At 41.4% G+C, this 19009-nt stretch overlaps 1 protein-coding gene across 9 annotated transcripts in view; it reads left to right on the forward strand.

Annotated features, from left to right (window-relative positions):
* EML6 (EMAP like 6) overlaps window positions 1-19009 on the forward strand; it is a 288870-nt gene that overhangs the window by 229508 nt on the left and 40353 nt on the right. For all 9 annotated transcript variants that reach the window (XM_044925915.2, XM_025261030.3, XM_044925913.2 and 6 more), the window contains 4 exons: window positions 3772-3860; window positions 8295-8471; window positions 17844-18045; window positions 18140-18266. In XM_044925915.2, coding sequence (XP_044781850.1) covers window positions 3772-3860; window positions 8295-8471; window positions 17844-18045; window positions 18140-18266 — 595 coding nt within the window. The remainder of the gene's footprint in view (window positions 1-3771; window positions 3861-8294; window positions 8472-17843; window positions 18046-18139; window positions 18267-19009) is intronic.

The raw sequence follows: 19009 nt of genomic DNA on the forward strand, positions 1-19009 counted from the left end.
GCGTTAGTATACTGTATTGGTGTTTTTCTTTCTGACTTACTTCACTCTGTATAATAGGCTCCAGTTTCATCCACCTCATTAGAACGGATTCAAATGTATTCTTTTTAATGGCTGAGTAATATTCCATTGTGTATATGTACCACAGCTCTCTTATCCATTTGTCTGCCGATGGACATCTAGGTTGCTTCCATGTCCTGGCTGTTATAAACAGTGCTGCGATGAACACTGGGGTACACGTGTCTCTTTCAAGTCTGGTTTCCTCAGTGTGTATGCCCAGCAGTGGGATTGCTGGTCATAAGGCAGTTCTATTTCCAGTTTTTTAAGGAATCTCCACACTGTTCTCCATAGTGGCTGTACTAGTTTGCATTCCCAAAACAGTGTAAGAGGATTCCCTTTTCTCCACACCCTCTCCAGCATTTATTGCTTGTAGACTTTTGGATAGCAGCCATTCTGACTAGGGTGAAATGGTACCTCATTGTGGTTTTGATTTGAATTTCTCTGATAAAGAGGGATGTTTAGCATCTTTTCATGTGTTTGTTAGCCATCTGTATGTCTTCTTTGGAGAATGAGCCTGAGCAGTGGAATTGTTGTAAGTTGTAGGTTATATAGATGGTGGGGTGGCGTGTATGAATCGCTCTGTGGGTTATAAAGCTCTAGGCCCCAGCAGTATGTGATGTACTGTAGCTGCATCATGATGAGGACAGCTGTCTTTTTCAATTCTCTTATTCTGTTTGTGTCGACATTTCTAGTGAATAAAAAAAAAAAGGTGAGGATTCTAAAAGAATAGGGTTACTGTTATTCAGGGGCAAATTATACCTGGATTATACAGAATTTTTGCCCTTTGCTTCTGCTCCCGTCCTCAGAATGTTTCCATGGTTATATATTACAGAGTAGAAGGCAGTGGAAAAAAAGAGTGGTGACCTAAATAGTTCCTCTATGCTTAAAAAAAAAAAAGACAGTTTAATAACGGCAGTAACAAAAATTTGAGGAGAAAAACACACCCATAATGCTACCTTCCTAACACAATAATTGATTTTTTTTTTAATTTCTTCATATCCTTGGTTTCAGAAACCCACTCAAGCTGGCTTAAATTAAAAAATGAGAATAAGGAATGACTTTATTGGAAAGATAGGGATATTTCATAGAATCTAAGAATAGGAAGCAACATCTCCTGAGAAACTGGCATTAGGAATGAATCAGAAAATGCCTGGAACCTAACCAGGGAGTGCCCCTCTCCCCTACTCTCCTGCTCTGAGGGGCCATCTCCACTGCTCCCCTGGGTCTGGTGCCTGTGTGTGGCCCCTCTTTGCACAGGCAGGCTTTCCCTCATTTGTTTGCACAGGGCCCACTCTCTGTCGCCCCCAAATGTCACCCCTAGTCCCAAAGGCCACATCCATCTCCTCCCAGCAAGGCATCCGCTGATTCAGCCTAAGGTTCCAGTTTCCCAGGAGAGAGAATTTGATTGCCCAGTGTGGTCACTCCTGGGTCAATGTCTACCTCCAGAGTGCAGATGTGACCACAGGGGCCCAGTCCAGGGTGCAGGGAAGTTCTCAGGGAAGGGGTGTGGGCTTGGGAGGTAGCCACAGGTGTATGGTGCTTGCCAAAGTGGCTTTTAAAAACATTCCTGCAGTCAGAAAGTACTTCACTGAGCTGTTTTAATAGTTTTTGGTCTGTTTTAGAAAGTATGATCTTTGAAACAATAGTGTAAAGTGAATTGTCAGGAAATTATGTATATTCTAAGAATGTTTCCATTGAGTCTTTTACTCCTTTTCCCACATCCTTTGTTATCTGCAGTCACTCTTAAGAATTCTAAAAGTCACTTTGCAGATATATCTAGTTCATTGGGAAAATATCGATTACTCATTTTCTTAAAATGCTAAATAGCCAAAGCTGATTTAACTCTCGTTTTCTTTTCTCACTTTGTGTATGTTCAGCTAGTAAGTCAGGAAAATGGGCCCATTTCAGAGAAAACTCTTTCAAATTTACTTGCTCCCCACAGCAAAGGCAAATCCCCCACGTCACCATGTTATAACCCAGCAAACTGGAAATGATTCAGGTTTCAGTTGTGAAATGAGAGAACCTTGTTTTTAATTAGTCACTTAGAAACAGACCTGCAACTCCTGAAGGATAGCCAAGCTAGATTTCAGATCTAAGTGCTACCCACTTAAACATTAAAGAACATGGTATAAATCACAGAGTTCTTAGTTTGGTATGCATTTTTCCAGGAAGGACATTTCAAGACTACTAGATATAAAAGATGGAGAAGGCAATGGCATCCCACTCCAGCACTCTTGCCTGGAAAATCCCATGGACAGAGGAGCCTGGTGGGCTGCAGTCCATGGGGTCACGAAGAGTTGGACACGACTAAGCGACTTCACTTTCACTTTTCACTTTCATGCATTGGAGAAGGAAATGGCAACCCACTCCAGTGTTCTTGCCTGGAGAATCCCAGGGACGGGGGAGCCTGGTGGGCTGCCGTCTATGGGGTCGCACAGAGTCGGACACGATTGAAGTGACTTAGCAGCAGATATAAAAGAGTTATGGAAGAAAGAGGGGGGAGGACATGCTAGTGTGTGTGTGTGTGTATATATATATATATACACACTAAATTACTTGCAGATAAAATGTTAGGATATCTGACATTTGCTTCGAAGTAATCTGGGGTGAGAGAATGAGTGGAGATCCTGAAACAGGGCCAGCCATGTGGTAATAACCATTGAGGCTGGACATTGGCTCTCTAGGGGTTTTTTTATACCATTACTTCCATATGTGTTTAAGATTTTCCATCGTTTAAAAAAATGCTGAAAAAAATATTCAAAAGTATATCTTTTGGGTCATTTAAATTTTCAGGCCATAAAGAATCATTGATGTGGTAGGAAGAGAATTAAGAAATCTAATCGTTTTCAACATTAATCAAAATGAATCCAAGATTTTACATCAGACCTAAAGACTATTTTTGCTCAACATTTTGTTTTGGGAAAAGTCTTGGATTTCTTCACAAATTTTCAAGTAAAAAGGGAAGGGGAGAATGGAATGAGCATTTACAGTTTGTTTTATATGTCCTTGTCTTCCTGTTTCTAAATGTTAAATGGCAAATCTGGAATTTGTATCTTAGTAAACAAGAGTTGACTCATTGGAAAAGACTCTGACGCTGGGAGGGATTGGGGGCAGGAGGAGAAGGGGACGACAGAGGATGAGATGGCTGGATGGCATCACTGACTCGATGGACGTGAGTCTGGGTGAACTCCGGGAGTTGGTGATGGACAGGGAGGTCTGGCGTGCTGCGATTCACGTGGTCGCAAAGAGTCGGACACGACTGAGTGACTGAACTGAACTGAACTGAAACACGAACTCTTACAGGGTCTTTGCTTCTGGTGTTATAATTCTTGCCAATGCAGTTTGCTTTTACTAGATTTCTGTGCTAGGAAGCAACAGGGGAAAAGAGCATAAGTTAGGTTTTGTCTGGCTTTGGAAAAATAGCCAGTGCAGCCGAGTAAAGTAGCAACTCGATTTTTCTCTTTTTGAAGGATGTTCAAGGTAAGGTTTTATGAGGTTCATATGTTTAAAAATCATAGCTTTGGAGTTTCTACCCTACCATGTAATTGTCTTTACATACATCCTGGATCACTCAGCATATATTTACTCAAATTATGAGACTTTGATTAAAATGAATGAAAATAGAAAATATCAAATGGTTGCAATCATGTTCATTTTATCACTAAAAGATAAATGCAGAGGTTAATTGTCTCCTGCTTTATTCTATCATAACAGGAAAATTACTGCAAGTCAATTCAGGTGCCAAAGAACAACTCTTCTTTGAAGCTCCAAGAGGCAAACGGCATATAATAAGACCTTCCGAGGTAACAATCACACACAAAGCTTTTAAAAAATAGTTCATGATTTACTATGTGCATTTAAGTAAAACCTATCATTACTGTTCACTAAAATGAGTTATAGTTGTGTGTCTTTCAGGCTTGCCCATTTCTTAAATCTGACTGCTTACCCTGGTTTCCTACTTTCTGAGGAGGTATGGATTTACTGTGCCACTGACTTAGCAATCTCTAATTGGTGTTCTACTTAATTTTTCTCTGCCAGAAGACAATGACTGAGCTAACAATTTGAATGCTACATATTACTTTTCCTATTCCACATGTTCTGTCATTTTGTGCAAAGCTTTTTAGGAACTTAAAATTCTGAAACATGCTTTCTCAGTGGTTACTGTTTGCAATAGTAAACAATATCTTTTGCAACAATAAGAGAAATTATTTTTCAAAACAAAACCGTCCCCAAGTGACCATCCTAATGTAGCAAGCTGTTACCTTTTCCCATATTTTCCTCATGCTTCTATCCACATACATCATTTTTTAATTGCTGAAATCAAATCCTAGACAAAATTTTGAATCCATGAACTAACACCCTCCTGAAATCTCTTCCTAAAGGCTTGGCTGCTTTAGTCTTTCAGTCTGTACAGTGCTTCCACGTGGTAAACCCTGTTGGCCAAAAAGGTCATTGCCTGATGGAGCACTAAGAACCTCCTTTTAGTCCCAGGAGACATTCTAACTCATTTATTCACTATGTAACCTTTGATGAAGGAAAAGGAAATATTGCTTCTTTAGAGGAGAAAGAGTCGAGGGTATGCCACTGAGGGGCGGGCAGCTTCCACGCTCTAGCTTCCGTTGCCTAGCAGTAGAACTATCCCAGTATTCTAATGTACTTCTGGACTTCCGTTCATTCCTAATATTTTAATTGTTTCTAAAGGAAATATATGTGCAGTACAGGAGACACCCAAGTGGTTACAGACGATGGCACTGTATTAATGGAAATTGTTAATGGATCGATTAATCTCACTCCCAAACTCCAGTTTATTTACCTTTGATGAACTTTTATTTTAACTTTTTTATATGGGGAAACTTTAATAGCCTTGAGTAAGGGATATTTTGAAGTATGCCATTCCTTCACTGAATATCTGTGCACTGTTCCAGGCACTTTGTATACCTGTATTCCAACCCTCAGAGAGTGGTTTACCTACTATGAATCAGGCTGGTGTGTGATAGTTGTCAGTCTCATTTTACAGACAGGGAAATTAAGGCTCTAAGAAAGTCAAAGGACCACGGAGCTTTGGTCCCAGCCTAGAGGGGTCTGAGTGCCACTCCACAGCCTAGACCACGCAGCGTCATTTTGCATCACTTTACCTGTATTTTCCCTTCCAGTGCTAGTCCCCCAAATAAGTTTACTAAAATAAGATTCGGTAGAACCACGTGGTGGAGGAAGGATGAGGTCAACTTGGGACAGATGAGCAATTTTAGACTAAAAAATACCTCCAGAGGTAGCTCATCCTTTTACTTAGCAGTATTGTCAGGCCCCTCAATTAAGTATGAAGGATTTTGAAATTTTCCTTTGCAAAAAAGAAAGAAATAGTCATGGTGAAACTAACACAAAGCTTACCCAGCAAAGTTTTAACTATGACAGCTATTAAAATGTCCATTTATATACATCCAATACAGCATGGTGCAGTTAAGGCAGCTGTATCCCAGGAGCCCAACTCCTTAGAGCTCGATTTACCCTCTGCTTGCTAAACTGGCCGGGATTTAAATGACTCACTTCTCATTGGGCTCCAGTTACCTCCTCTGCAAAGCAGTGATGGTAATGACATACCTGCCTGGGGCAAGGTGCTATGGGAGACACCCTTGTGTCTGTCAAGTTTATTTACCCGTTTTGGGTTTTGTTGGTTACAGGGATCATTCTTTTTTAAATTTATTTTATTGAAGTATAATTGATTCACAGTGTTGTGTTAGTTTCTGCTGTACAGCAAAGTGACTCATATTATATAACTCAACGTTACACATATATATACACATTCTTTAATGCTCCATTTTAAATGCAGTTTCTATAGCTTCTGACAAGTTAGACATATGCTTCCCCCAGATAGCATGGTGTTCAGATCTGGCCAAGGGTGTTGTGTTGGGGTGACTATAGAGTGAGCAAGACCAGCTCACCCCCATTCCTCCCTGTATAATGAGTCCAGGAAAGGTGCCACCCAAGGAGGGTGTCAGAAATGAAATCTCGTGTCTATAAGGAAGTCGGTGACCAGAAGCCCATTTCTGAAACCTGAGTGGGGGGTTCCCTGCTTCTCTTCCTGTGAAGGTCAGTTGGGGATGTCCTAAGGAGTTGGGGAGACTCCACTTGCAGCTCAGAAGACTGAGGTAGTTATGGGGGAACCATGTCACGTCACCTCGGTCTGCAGCCTTCCTTGAGCACCCAAACTCACTGGGTGAACCGCCGTTTTTTGGTTCCAATCCTGCATGTGTCCGGAAGAAACACAGAATATTAAATGAGAAATTTGAGTGACTGAAATATGTATAGCACCTCCTCACATTGTGACTCAAATCCTAGCTACATCTTGTCATTTCCCTCCCAGGCAGTGGTGCCAAGCAGAAAACTACAGAAATGGAAGGTGAGGTACATTAACAACGTGCGAAGCAGCTTCCAGATCCACAGAGAGCAATCTGGTCTTTCATTTTAGCTACAGCTCTCTAATGAGTTTTTATAGCTTTTTAAACAGTGCTTCAAAGTGCTTGTGCATAGAAACTGTACTGATAAGGTACACTAAGAGGTCTTGAATGAAAGTAAATAAAATCATATTCCCCTGGGAAAGTCTAATCCACAGTGGTGGTGGTACTGTTATTGTTTTCTTTTTTAAAAAAAGGAAAGAAAAGCCTTGATTTTGTCAGAATTAAAATATTTGAATTGCGAATCTTCCTGTCCATGAATTTCAGATAAAACCGTTTTAAAGGATAAAACGTATATTCACACAGTAGAGTATGAACATCTCTTCCAGTTTTTAAGATGGTCTCTCTAGAGCATAAAGAATACTAAGCTAGCTGCAGAATCTTATTGCTCTTTCCTCCAAGGAAGCAGTCCTTTAAAAAGTTCTGTCCTGTGCCTTTTTAAAATACTTTGCTAAATGATCAGCCCCATTGATCCATATAGCTCAGTGGTTCTCAGTTGAAGTCAGTTTGCCCTCTCTCCCAGGGATATTTGACAATGTCTGGGGACAGCCTGGGGAGGTGGTGCTACTGGCATCCAGTAGGTCAAGGACAGGGATGCTGCTGAACGGGCAGGACAGCCCCTGAACACACACAATTATCTAGCCTGGAATGTCAATAGAGCTGATGCTGAGAAACCCTGATGGCATTTTGATGTTTGTTCAGTTGCTAAGTCATGTCTGACTCTTTGTGACCCCATGGACTCCAGCACACCAGGCTTCCCTGTCCTTCACTATCTCCCAGAGTTTGCTCAAACTCATGTCCATTGAGTCAGTGATGCCATCCAACCATCTCATCCTCTGTCACCCTCTTCTCCTTTGGCCGTCAGTCTTTGCCAGCATCAGGGTCTTTTCTAATGAGTCAGTTCTTCGCGTCAGGTGGTCAGTGTATTGGAGCTTCAGCATCAGTCCTTCACATGAATATTCAGGACTGATTTCCTTTAGGATTGACTGGTTTGATATCCTTACTGTCCAAGGGAATCTCAAGAGTCTTCTCCAGCACCACAGTTCAAAATCACCAATTCTTCCACACTCAGCCTTTGTTATGGTCCAACTCTCACTTCCATATGTGACTACTGGAAAAACTATATCTTTGACTATATGGGCCTTGTCAGCAAAGTGATGTCTTTGCTTTTTAATGTTCTGTCTAGGTTTGTCATGGCTTTCCTTTCAAGGTGCAAGGGTCTTTTAATTTCATGGCTCTTTTAATGTCATGACTTTTAATTTCACAATTTTGTGTCTTTTAATTTCATGACTCTTTGCGACCCCATGGGCTGTAGCCTGCCAGGCTCCTTTGTCCATGGAATTCTGTAGGCAAGAATACTGCAGTGGGTAGCCATTCCTTTCTGCAGGGAATCTTCCCAGCCCAGGGATCAACCCTGGGTCTCCCACATTGCAGGCAGATTCTTTACTGTCTGAGCCACCAGGGAAGCCCCAGCTTATGGCACATACAATGATAAATATCTAGGTGAGAATTAAAAACCTTTGTTATTGTCAGATGTCCACAATTCAGACATGTTCATTTTATCTAGGGGAGCGTATATGGAGGTTTGACTGCAGTGTTGATTTATCGAGACGATATATATGCCACTTTAAAAATGCAGCTGAGAATTTTAGCCACTGCAGCATACAAAATACCCGGTGTTCGCAAAGTCATCATTTAGAACTATTCAACCTCAATTGTTTCTTTTAAATAAAACAAAAAGATCTCTGGGTTGTACGAAATATATTAATTTTCCTTCTTTTCAAGATTGAGAAGATAGAGTGGGACACGTGGACCTGTGTGCTGGGGCCCACCTGTGAGGGCATCTGGCCAGTGCACAGCGATGTGACTGATGTAAATGCTGCCAGCCTCACCAAAGACTGTTCCCTCTTAGCCACGGGAGATGATTTTGGTTTCATTAAACTTTTCTCATATCCTGTCAAGGTAATATTGCATGTTTACTATATGTATTTGCTTAGTTTCAAATAATAACCCCAAATCTATTGTATTAAGTGGATTTTTAAATGTCAAAGGAATAAGTAACCAACATTGTTATCTGCAGTTATTTACATTTGCACAGTTATCTACATCATGGTTGTATATGCCCATAGAAACCTTGGTGACCTTATGTATACTAGTTTGGGTCAGAGTCTCGTGGTGTAGAATTCTTCCCTGAAAGTCTGTCAGTGGACATCAAATCCAACATCTCACGAACTGCAAAGTAAGAATTTTCTTTACAGCTTGGACTGGCACTTTCACTAGCCTACTTCTAGAGATGAAGAATTTACTACTGCACAAGGTAGTGCAATTTATTTTTAAATCACTCCATTGTTAAAATGCTTTGCGCTAGGTAGAGTGGATTTTTGTTTTCCTTTAGCCAAAGTTCTACCTTCTGAATTGTTGTTGAATAAGTCCAGTCTTCTGACAGCCTTCATGTGTGGGAAGATCGTTTTTGACCCCCTGAAGTCTCATTTTCTCCAGTCTAAACATCCAGTTCCTTCAGTAACAAGGTGTCTAGCTGTCTCCTCCTCTGTTTTATCAATTCCATTAAATTCTGTGTTGTTTCTTCTTTTAGTTTTATTGAGATATAACGGACATGTAGCACTCTATAAGTTTAAGGTGTACTTAATGATTTGACTTACATACCTTATGAAATGATTATCACCATAAGTTTAGTGAACATCTGTCATCTAAACAGCAACAAAACAACAGAAAAAGAAATGTTTTTTCTTGTGATGAGAAGTCTTGGGATTTATTCTATTGACAACTTTCATTATAATATACAGCAGAATTAGCATAATACTGCATCCCTGATGTTTATTTATCTTCTAACTGGAAGTTTGTACCTTTTGACTGCCTTTATCTAGTCCCCCCACACCCCTCCCTTCTGATAACTACAAATTGGTCTCTTTTTCCAAGGGTTTATTTACTTGTTTGTTTTGAAGTATAGTTGACTTACTATGCTGTGTTGGTTCAGATATTATGTTATTATTGACTGTATTCCCACTCTGTTCATTTCATCCTCATGACTCATCCATTTCAATTCCATTTCAAAGTAACTCCTCTAGGACCAAATTCAGGTCCATCCAGGTTGCTGCAAATGGCATTATTTCATTCTCTGCAATGGCTGAGTAAAATGCCATTGCATATATGAGCCACATCTTCTTTATCCATTGTCTGTTGATGGACGCTTAAGTTGTTTCCATGTCTTTGCTATTGGAAATGGTGCTTCAATGAACACTGGGGTGCACGCATCCTTTCAAGCCATATTTTTCTTCGGATATATGCCAAGGAGTGAGGTTGTTGAATCATATGGTAGCTCTATTTTTAGTTCCTTAAGGAACCTCCATATTGTTCTCCATAGTGGCTGTACTAACCTAAAACTAACACAACATTGTTATCAACTGAACTCCAATATAAAATAAAAATTAAAAAAAAAAAAGTGCTTCAGATACAGACTGATCAGCTCAGGGTTCATCTCAGTAGGACTCTTCTTGTTTTGATTTTATTTCTGTATTTAATCAAACAAAGATGGCATCAGCTCTTTTGGCTGCCATACCAAACAATTGAATCATAGATATTATTCCTCAAAATGGTAAGGTTATCCCCCTCTTAGACTTACACAACTGATCTTCTAAAATCTGAGTACACAGCTTTGTATTTGTACCAAATAAGATTTATTTTGTTTATTTTCCCACCCAAACATATCTTGTTTATGTTTCAACCTATCAACATCTTTGAAATACCGTTCCAAAGTATTTACTTTCCCTTTCAGCATCACACTATTCTCTGATTTCAGGAGTGTGAGTTACAAATCATAGAAGAAAAAAAAAAGACTAGAACAACCAAATAGCACCACCAAGAGCCCCCATTCAATTTGGCATTCTGTTACTTAATACACACATATTCAGTTCAGTTCAGTTGCTCAGTCATGTCCGACTCTTTGCGACCCCATGGACTGCAGCACGCCAGGCCTCCCCATGCATCACCAACTCCCAGAGTTCACTCAAACTCATGTCCATCGAGTCAGTGATGCCTAGTAACAGGCATTTAAATCTGTCTGACCATGGAGTTGGTGATGGACAGGGAGGCCTGGCGTGCTGAGATTCATGGGGTCGCAAAGAGTCGGACACGACTGAGCAACTGAACTGAACTGAACTGACCATGCCATCATGGAGCTCATATTTCTATCTCTAGTCTGATAAGATATCATTAAAACTTAGCAAATATCTTGCTGAAAGCCAGATTATTGGTATTTTTAATCGCTCCTAAACAAACCAACCAATAAAAGATATGCAATTAGTTCACTGTGAACCCCTGTTGTTGCCTAGTCATCATTACTTTTCCAAGTGCTTATCAACCTTCTGTGTAATAATTCACCCTAGAATCTTCCAGGGATTGCATCAACTCATGAGTCAGTATGTGCCAGAGTCTACGTGTTTTCCCTTTTGGATCTGGGAACTTTTTTTTTGGATGCCACTTCTCCTGGCTTCCAAACTCTCAACCATTACTGACCTTATTTCTGTAATTACATTTGAAGGTGTCTGTGCTCAAGGACATGAGCTCTGTTTGGACCTCTCTGGTTTGGGGAGCATCCCCTTTAATAGAGGTGATCATTAAATCTGCTCCCTGTTCATATTAAGCCATCTGATGTAAGCAGTGTTCCTAACTTTTCTCTTTTTCTTCTAGCCCTAAATATATCTTTAAAATCCTTTCCAGATATCTTAGCTTTTCATTTTTTCATTCTTGAAACTGTACTAAAGTTGTCTGTAGAATATTTTTGTGTTCATCCCTGGTTATTTGCTCCTGCTTCTGTTACTTGTACATTTAAAACCTGAATACATCAACTCCCTCTTCAGCCACTTTGGTTTCTTTAGATGCCTTCTTTCCTTCTTCATTTGTTAATGTCTCCTCAGATTATCATTTTGGGGAGCCTTTTCTAATATACACTTTTGATTATACCCTGTGCTCCTTTCATTGACCATCGAGAAGCCACTTGGTAGCCTTCTCCCAGTGATTTATGTTACTACCACCTACCAGCCCTTTCTATTTGATAAGAGTCCAGTTCTGTGTAGCAGTTTTCCTTGCTACTTCTACATTTTTTGAAATGAGACTGCCAGCAGGACAAGTCAAGTTAGTGCTGCCCTGGTTTTAGTGGACTGAGGTCTGGGCAGGTGTTTAGATACCTGAAATCCTCACGATACTATTGCATCGTGCTCCTGAGCCAGATTTATTGTTCATCTTGGGAGCTCATCACCCACATCCCTAGTGTGACCAGGAAGGCTGTCTCCTGCAGTAATTTTGAGGTGTGTTCCTCCAACTCCTGGAGTTCCAGAAGGCTCCTTAGGGACAACCCCAGGAAACAAGGGTAGGGGGGCAACTGGAGGGGCGCTGGGGTTCCCCTCCTTCTCCAGAGACACTCTGTGTTTTTGCCTTTTGTACACTGAGCTTCTATGTAAGATTTTCCCCAAGATATTGTTGTGAAAATTTTCAAGCATACAGGAAAGCTGAAAGAATAATAGAGTGAACTCCTAGAAACCCACCACTTAGATTTTGTGATTTGAAGTAAATTGTTGACATCAGGATACTTACCCCTAATTGTTTCAATTTACATGTCATTACCTAGAGTTCATTTTTTTTTTAAGTAAATTTTATGTATAGTTGAGATGCACCAATTTTAAGGTTCCTTTTGATGAACTTTGACAAACACTTACACCTGAATTATCCAAGTCAGTCAGTCAGTTCATTCGCTCAGTCGTGTCCTACTCTTTGTGACCCCATGGACTGCAGCACGCCTGGCCTCCCTGTCCATCACCAACTCCCGGAGTTTACTCAAACTCATGTCCATTGAGTCGGTGATGCCATCCAACCATCTCATCCTCTGTTGTCCCCTTCTCCTCCCACCTTAAGTCTTTCCCAGCATCAGGGTCTTTTCAAATGAGTCAGTTCTTCGCATCAGGTGGCCAAAGTATTGGAGTTTCAGCTGCAACATCAGTCCTTCCAATGAATATTCAGGACTGATTTCCTTTAGGATGGACTGGTTGGAGCCCCTTGCAGTCCAAGGGACTCTCAAGAGTCTTCTCCAATACCACAGTTCAAAAGCATCAATTCTTCGGCTCTCAGCTTTCTTTATAGTCCAACTCTCGCATCCATACATGACTACTGGAAAAACCATATCTTTGACTAGATGGACCTTTGTTGGCAAAGTAATGTCTCTGCTTTTCAATATGCTGTTTAGGTTGGCCATAACTTTTCTTCCAAGGAGCAAGCATCTTTTAATCCAAACACCTATCAAAATATAGAACAGTATCATTATCCCAGGAAGTCCCCCCATGCTAACTTCTGGGGCATTCTCCACCCCCACTCCACTCTCAGATGAAAAAACTATTCCAGTGTTGTTTTTGTTTTTGTTACCATAGATTAGCTTTCCCTGTTTCAGAACTTCATATAAATTAAATGATCAGTTAGGAACCGTTTTATTTCTGGGGTCTTTCACTCAGGTAATGTTTCTGAGATTTCTTCATGTTGTGTGTAACAATGTTGTTGTTTTAGTCGCTAAGTCATGTCCGACTCTCAATAATCCTGTCCTTTCCTCTTTATAGCTGAGTAGAATTCCATTGTGTGATATAGCAAAGTTTGTTTATCCACCCAGCCATCAGTAGACACATGCTTCTCCTGTGTTTGGTTATAATGAAGTTGCAGTGAACATTTTTGGACAAATCTATGTGGACATATTTTTTTTTCTTAAGTAAATGTGTGGGAGTGGGATTTCTGTGTTATTGGGGAAAATGTGTATTTATCTTTTTAAGAAACTGCCAGATCTTTTTCCAAAACGATTGTATCATTTTATGTTCTCACCAAAAATGTTAGGTTTCTAGTTGCCAATTTGACGTTGTCAGACTTATAAAGGTTAGCTGTCTTGAGGAGCAGATAGTGTGATCTTACTGTGTTTGTAACTTATGTTTCCCTGGTGACTAATCATGCTAAGCATTTTTCGTTTGCTTATTGGCCATTTGTGAAGTGTTTGTATAAATCTTCTGTCCACTATTTTAAATTGAATTATTTATCTTTTTATTCTTGAGTTCTACTGTGTAAGATTTGATTGAAGAAGTTTCATAATTTAAAAGCATTTGAAAACCAGTCAAATATAAACCACTTTGATAGTATCACTTCTCTCTTTTTTTTTTTCTTTTTTTCATCTGATTTTCCTGGTACTCTTTCCTTCCCAAATTCATGGACCCAAGCTGGAGAACATTTCTAGATGTATAGTCACACTCCTCCAATGCTCTGGGTGTGTTGGCCACACTTCATCTGTTACAGACTGAATGTTTTTGTCCCCACTAAACTTCCTATGTTAAATCCCTAACATCCAATGTGACTGGATATGTAGAGAGGGCATTTACAGAAATAATTAAGGTTAAATGAAGTCATAAATGTGGGTCTCTGATCTGATAAAATTAGTGTCCTTATAAGAAGAGACATCAATGAGCTCACTCACTTTCCCCATGCACACACACTCTGAGGAGGAAAGGCTAGATAGAAAGTTACCTGACTCATATAAGGGGTCCACAAGCCAGGGTGAGAGCCCACACCAGGAGTCAAATTGGCTGGCACATTGGTCTTAAACTTCCCTGCCTGCAGAACTGTGTGGAATAAAATTCTGCTGTGTTAGCCACCCAACATGTGGCATTTTTTATGGCAACCCTACCAAACTAAGATCATTGCATCCAGTCCCATCACTTCATGGCAGATAGATGGGGAAACTGTGGAAACAGTGGCTGACTTTATTTTCTGGACTCCAAAATCACTGCAGATGGTGATTGCAACCATGAAATTAAAAGACACTTACTCCTTGGAAAGAAAATTATGACCAACCTAGACAGCATATTAAAAAGCAGAGACATTACTTTGCCAACAAAGGTCTGTCTAGTTCAAGGCTATGGTTTTTCCAGTGGTCATGTATAAATGTGAGAGTTGGACTATAAAGAAAGCTGAGCACCGAAGAATTGATGCTTTTGAACTGTGGTGTTGGAGAAGACTCTCTGGAGTCCCCTGGACTGCAAGGAGATCCAACCAGTCCATCCTAAAGGAGATCAGTCGTGGGTGTTCGTTGGAAGGAATGATGTTAAAGCTGAAACATCAATACTTTGGCCACCTGATGCGAAGAGCTGACTCATTTGAAGAGACCCTGATGCTCGGAAAGATTGAGGGCAGGAGGAGAAGGGGACGACAGAGGATGAGATGGCTGGATGGCATCACCAACTCAATGGACATGAGTTTGAGTAAACTCCGGGAGTTGGTGATGGACAGGGAGGCCTGGCGTGCTGCGGTTCATGGAGTCTCAAAGAGTCGGACACGACAAGCGACTGAACTGAACTGAACTGAACTGAACTACCAAACTAAGACACCATGCTGTTGCAGTGTTCTCGCACTGAGTACTACGTCATCAAGTCTTGGTGATGCCTACAAGACCATATTATCATCACACAGCTCTCTGTCCAAAATTCAAGTTCCACTTGTTAGACTCTAATATCATGTCTTCTTCTTAACCCTTTTCCTTATTCTCCTTTCCTTTGAGTTACTAGGTCTCTCTTCTAGGCATTTTTTCTATCCATGTCTTACATAGGCACTTTGACAATTTAAAATCTTGATATGGGCACTAGTCCCCTGACAACCATATTGTTTCCACATTTGTTTCCAAAGTAGAGTGCATAAAATAGACTCTGCTTTGTCAGAGCCCACCCATTTGTCCAGTACCTTAAACCACATCCCAGAAAAACTGATGCTGTCCTTTAGCACCATCCATTTGCTTCCCATAACCTCCTTTCCTTTCCAAAGCTGTTCCCCTTCATTCTATCAAACAGGCTAAAATACCACCACATTGCTTACATTTTTAAAATGAAATTTTTACTTTTTTAAAAAATCCACCATCAAGTTGTTAAGTGTCCTTCTCATAATGTCAAAGACTCTAGAGAAAGATTCATCGAAGAGGAATCTTGTATGTAGAATTTTACAGACAGAGAAACTATATGTAAAATGTTGTAAATATGGGGAAAGGGTACATAGCTTTCATCAGATTCTCATGAATTTCCTCTTAAAAGCTGTTAACAACAAGCACTCTGGAGACATATTTCAGATTCTTTATTCTTTCATGACTCACTGGAAGAGGAAGATTGTGGTTTTGAGTCCTGATGGGTGTTACAAAAGTGCATAGTTTGGCATGATGACCCAAAAGGACAGCTCATCTGACCCAGCTGTGCCAGGCCTCCAGGAGACTCCACCCATAGGGCCTCAGGGAACCGCCAAACACCCTGCTCCTGGGGGAGCAGCTGGCTTCCTGGAACCTTCTGGTAACTGCAAATTTCCATTGTTCTGTGGAGCAGGGACCTGGTTTCCTATTCTGAGAACCTTGAATCATCTCTACTGGAATAATCTCAGCTTTGTTAAACAACTTCAATGACTTAGAACTTTTTCCTTTTTCTCTTTCTGCTCTGTGTCACTTTCTTTTCCCCTGCAGCCTAATTCTGATCATTTTAGAGTGTTTTTTTCCATTATATCTTTCCGTTTGAATTCCTCTATCTAGATGCAGGAGTAGAGAGAGGGATTTCTCAAGCTCTTTCACTTTCTCTGCTCCTCAAGAGACCAACTTGCATTTGTAGTGGATCAAAATGGGTCACTTCCCGCTTCCAGCAGGAAGACCAGCAGGACAAGTGGCTGTCCCACTCTGACCGTCCTCTCTGTTCCCATGCCTTCTGGATTTCACACGGTCACACAGTGGCTTCCTTAGAAACCCTTTCTTTGCTCTGCCTGTTCTCTAGCAAATAGTAGCTCTGGAGAGCTTCCTAGAAATGCTGCCTGCCTGCTTGCTTCCTAGTCTGTCTAGACTCCGTACTCTGCTGAGGGGTGGGCACTTCCACTCAGCTGCCAGGTAGGGGTCAGCCAAATACACAGTGACCTTGACCATGAGTATTTCAAAGTCACATACTGTCCTGCCCTGCCCGTGTCTTCCTGCCATGCGTCTGCGCTGGTTTCAGGTTTCCCAGCACGTCCGTCCAAAACTCTCTGGAAGCCTCTTGTCGACGACTGAATAAAGTTTTCATCCGAGACGCCGATGCCCCTTGCATGACCTCAAAAAGTTCATGCAGCTTCCCACGTCGCATAAGGTATTCCCTGCGAGTCGCTGAGAGGATGGAAAGTCTCTCCCTCTCTCGGTGCTCCCACAGAAGCTATTTTTGCCAGGCTGTGGCTCATGCCCTGAAAATGGAAGCTGGTCTCTGGTGCCAGCCTGGGCTTCTCACTGCTTGTCAGGACTCCCCGGACGTGAACAGCTGCTCTCACCGCACTCTCAGCCTTCCCCACCTCACTCTCAGGGTGGTGTGGCTTGGTTGCCACTCTGAAGAGCTTTCAATAGAGACTAATAAATTGGGTTCTATTTATTTGGTTATGTTTGGCTTTTTAAAAGTTTGACCTATTGTAATAAGTTCAATATATATGGATTTAATTTTATTCTACTTTTTCAGATATAAGCTGAAGGTTGTTTAGTTGTGGAACTTTTTTGGGAGGTTATATTTGTTTAAAAGGAGCTTACTTTGGTTTTTTGTGTGTGTGGTTTTTTTTTTAAGGTGACTTGTCAACCTGTTTATTGTATTTTTTCAGTTTGTGTTCTTTATTTTTGGGAGTTTTGTTGTTTGTTTTTTCCTTTCTCTTTGAGCTCACTTTATTTTAACATCAATTTACTTGAGTGTTTCTAGTGTTAGAAATTGTTTCCGGTGTCCGTGACAGAAACTGTTGCTTTGCTTTTAAATCTTCCTTGCTGCCCCAGGATCATAAGAAGGCCCTTGCTCGTCTGTCACAACCTGGACTGTGGTAAAAAAGGCGCTGAGGGGGATGACCCGGGAGACACTTGATCTCAAATGTCAGCCAGACTCACCATCAGGGGTTTACACTAGATACCTGTGGAGAACAGACGTCTGACAACTGAGAGAGGCAGAAACAAGCTCTTTATCCTTTCTTAGGCTACTTTGTCAGGTGTCTAGAAATAGGTTCTATAGTTTACATTTCATTCATTTCCTCACAGACTATTTGTTGAGAACTTACAGTGAGGCAGGAAATGTTTTAGGGAAGAAAGAGAGCTAGTCCCTGCCCTCATGGAGTTTACACTCTGGAAAAATGTAGGGAAATTACTCCTCATGTGAACTGTTTCCTTTGTATCCTGTAGAAGCCTCTCTAGACAATAACATGGATGAAATAGTCCAGAAACTAGAATAATGAGACTCCGAGTCCGAGTGGGGTCATGGCTGTTTTCTGACACCGCAGGGCCAGCATGCGAGATTTAAGAAGTACGTGGGGCACAGCGCCCACGTCACCAACGTGAGATGGCTGCACAACGACTCAGTGCTGCTCACCGTGGGCGGCGCTGACACGGCCCTGATGATCTGGACGCGGGAGTTTGTGGGGACCCAGGAGAGCAAGTTGGTGGACAGTGAGGAGTCGGACACCGATGCGGAGGAGGACGGAGGTGAGCTCAGTGCCGCGTGCCTACCCTGCCTTCCTCCACCCCCTCCTGCACCATCGCAAGCCAACTCTCCTCCCGTGTCTTTCTGTCGTTTGAGGCTATGACAGTGACGTCGCTAGAGAAAAGGCTATTGATTATACCACCAAGGTCTATGCTGTGAGCATCAGGGAAATGGAAGGCACCAAACCACACCAGCAAATGAAAGAAGTTTCCGTGGAGGAAAGGTATGCTGTCTCCAGGTCCGCTTGCACTTACGACGCCTGATGACAAGAAACTCATTGAAACCAGAGTGTTTTTTCTTTGCCCCCAAAGTTGCTACTTAAGCCCGTCTTTATTTATGTGTATGCACAGTCTTCACCTGTACACAGGCTTGAGCTGAGGGAAGTTTCCCACAGCCTTCAATATGAGGGGAGGGTGGGTTACAGTTTGCAGAAGCTGTTTATGGAAAATGACTTGATGAGACGTGAGATTTGATGCGACTACCAGGCTTCCCTTCGCCTAGAGAGGTTGTCAGGACAGCCCAAACTTAACCTTGAATGCGACTGTGATGGCTGATGGCGGGGAGCATGCTGACTTGGGAGGTAGAAAGGAAAGCAGGCTTCTAAAGTCCTGGAGGAATGCTTGTGGGCTGTGAAAAATAATCTTCCATTCTGCCAGAGTCTCTGCACTACACCATTCTACTTGGTGTGCCTTCTCTTACTGTGTCTTCACCCGCCCAGATTTGTTCAGGCTTGTTTGATCATTCCAGGCCTAGCCAAAGTGATTTGGTTGCTATGGATCCTCTGTGTAGAATGAGAGTTTCTGTTTTTATTTTGGGCCTTTCTGATGTAAGTCTTGGTAAAACACTTTAGCATTTCTTTTTTTAAAAAGTTCATAATAACTTCAGTTACTTAATCTGCCATATTCATACTAAGGAGGATAAAGAGTGAATAAAAACTCTAGCATGTAAACAGAATTTCATGGATCT

This window comes from Bubalus bubalis, chromosome 12, assembly GCF_019923935.1.
Source record: "Bubalus bubalis isolate 160015118507 breed Murrah chromosome 12, NDDB_SH_1, whole genome shotgun sequence".
Taxonomy (NCBI): domain Eukaryota; kingdom Metazoa; phylum Chordata; class Mammalia; order Artiodactyla; family Bovidae; genus Bubalus; species Bubalus bubalis.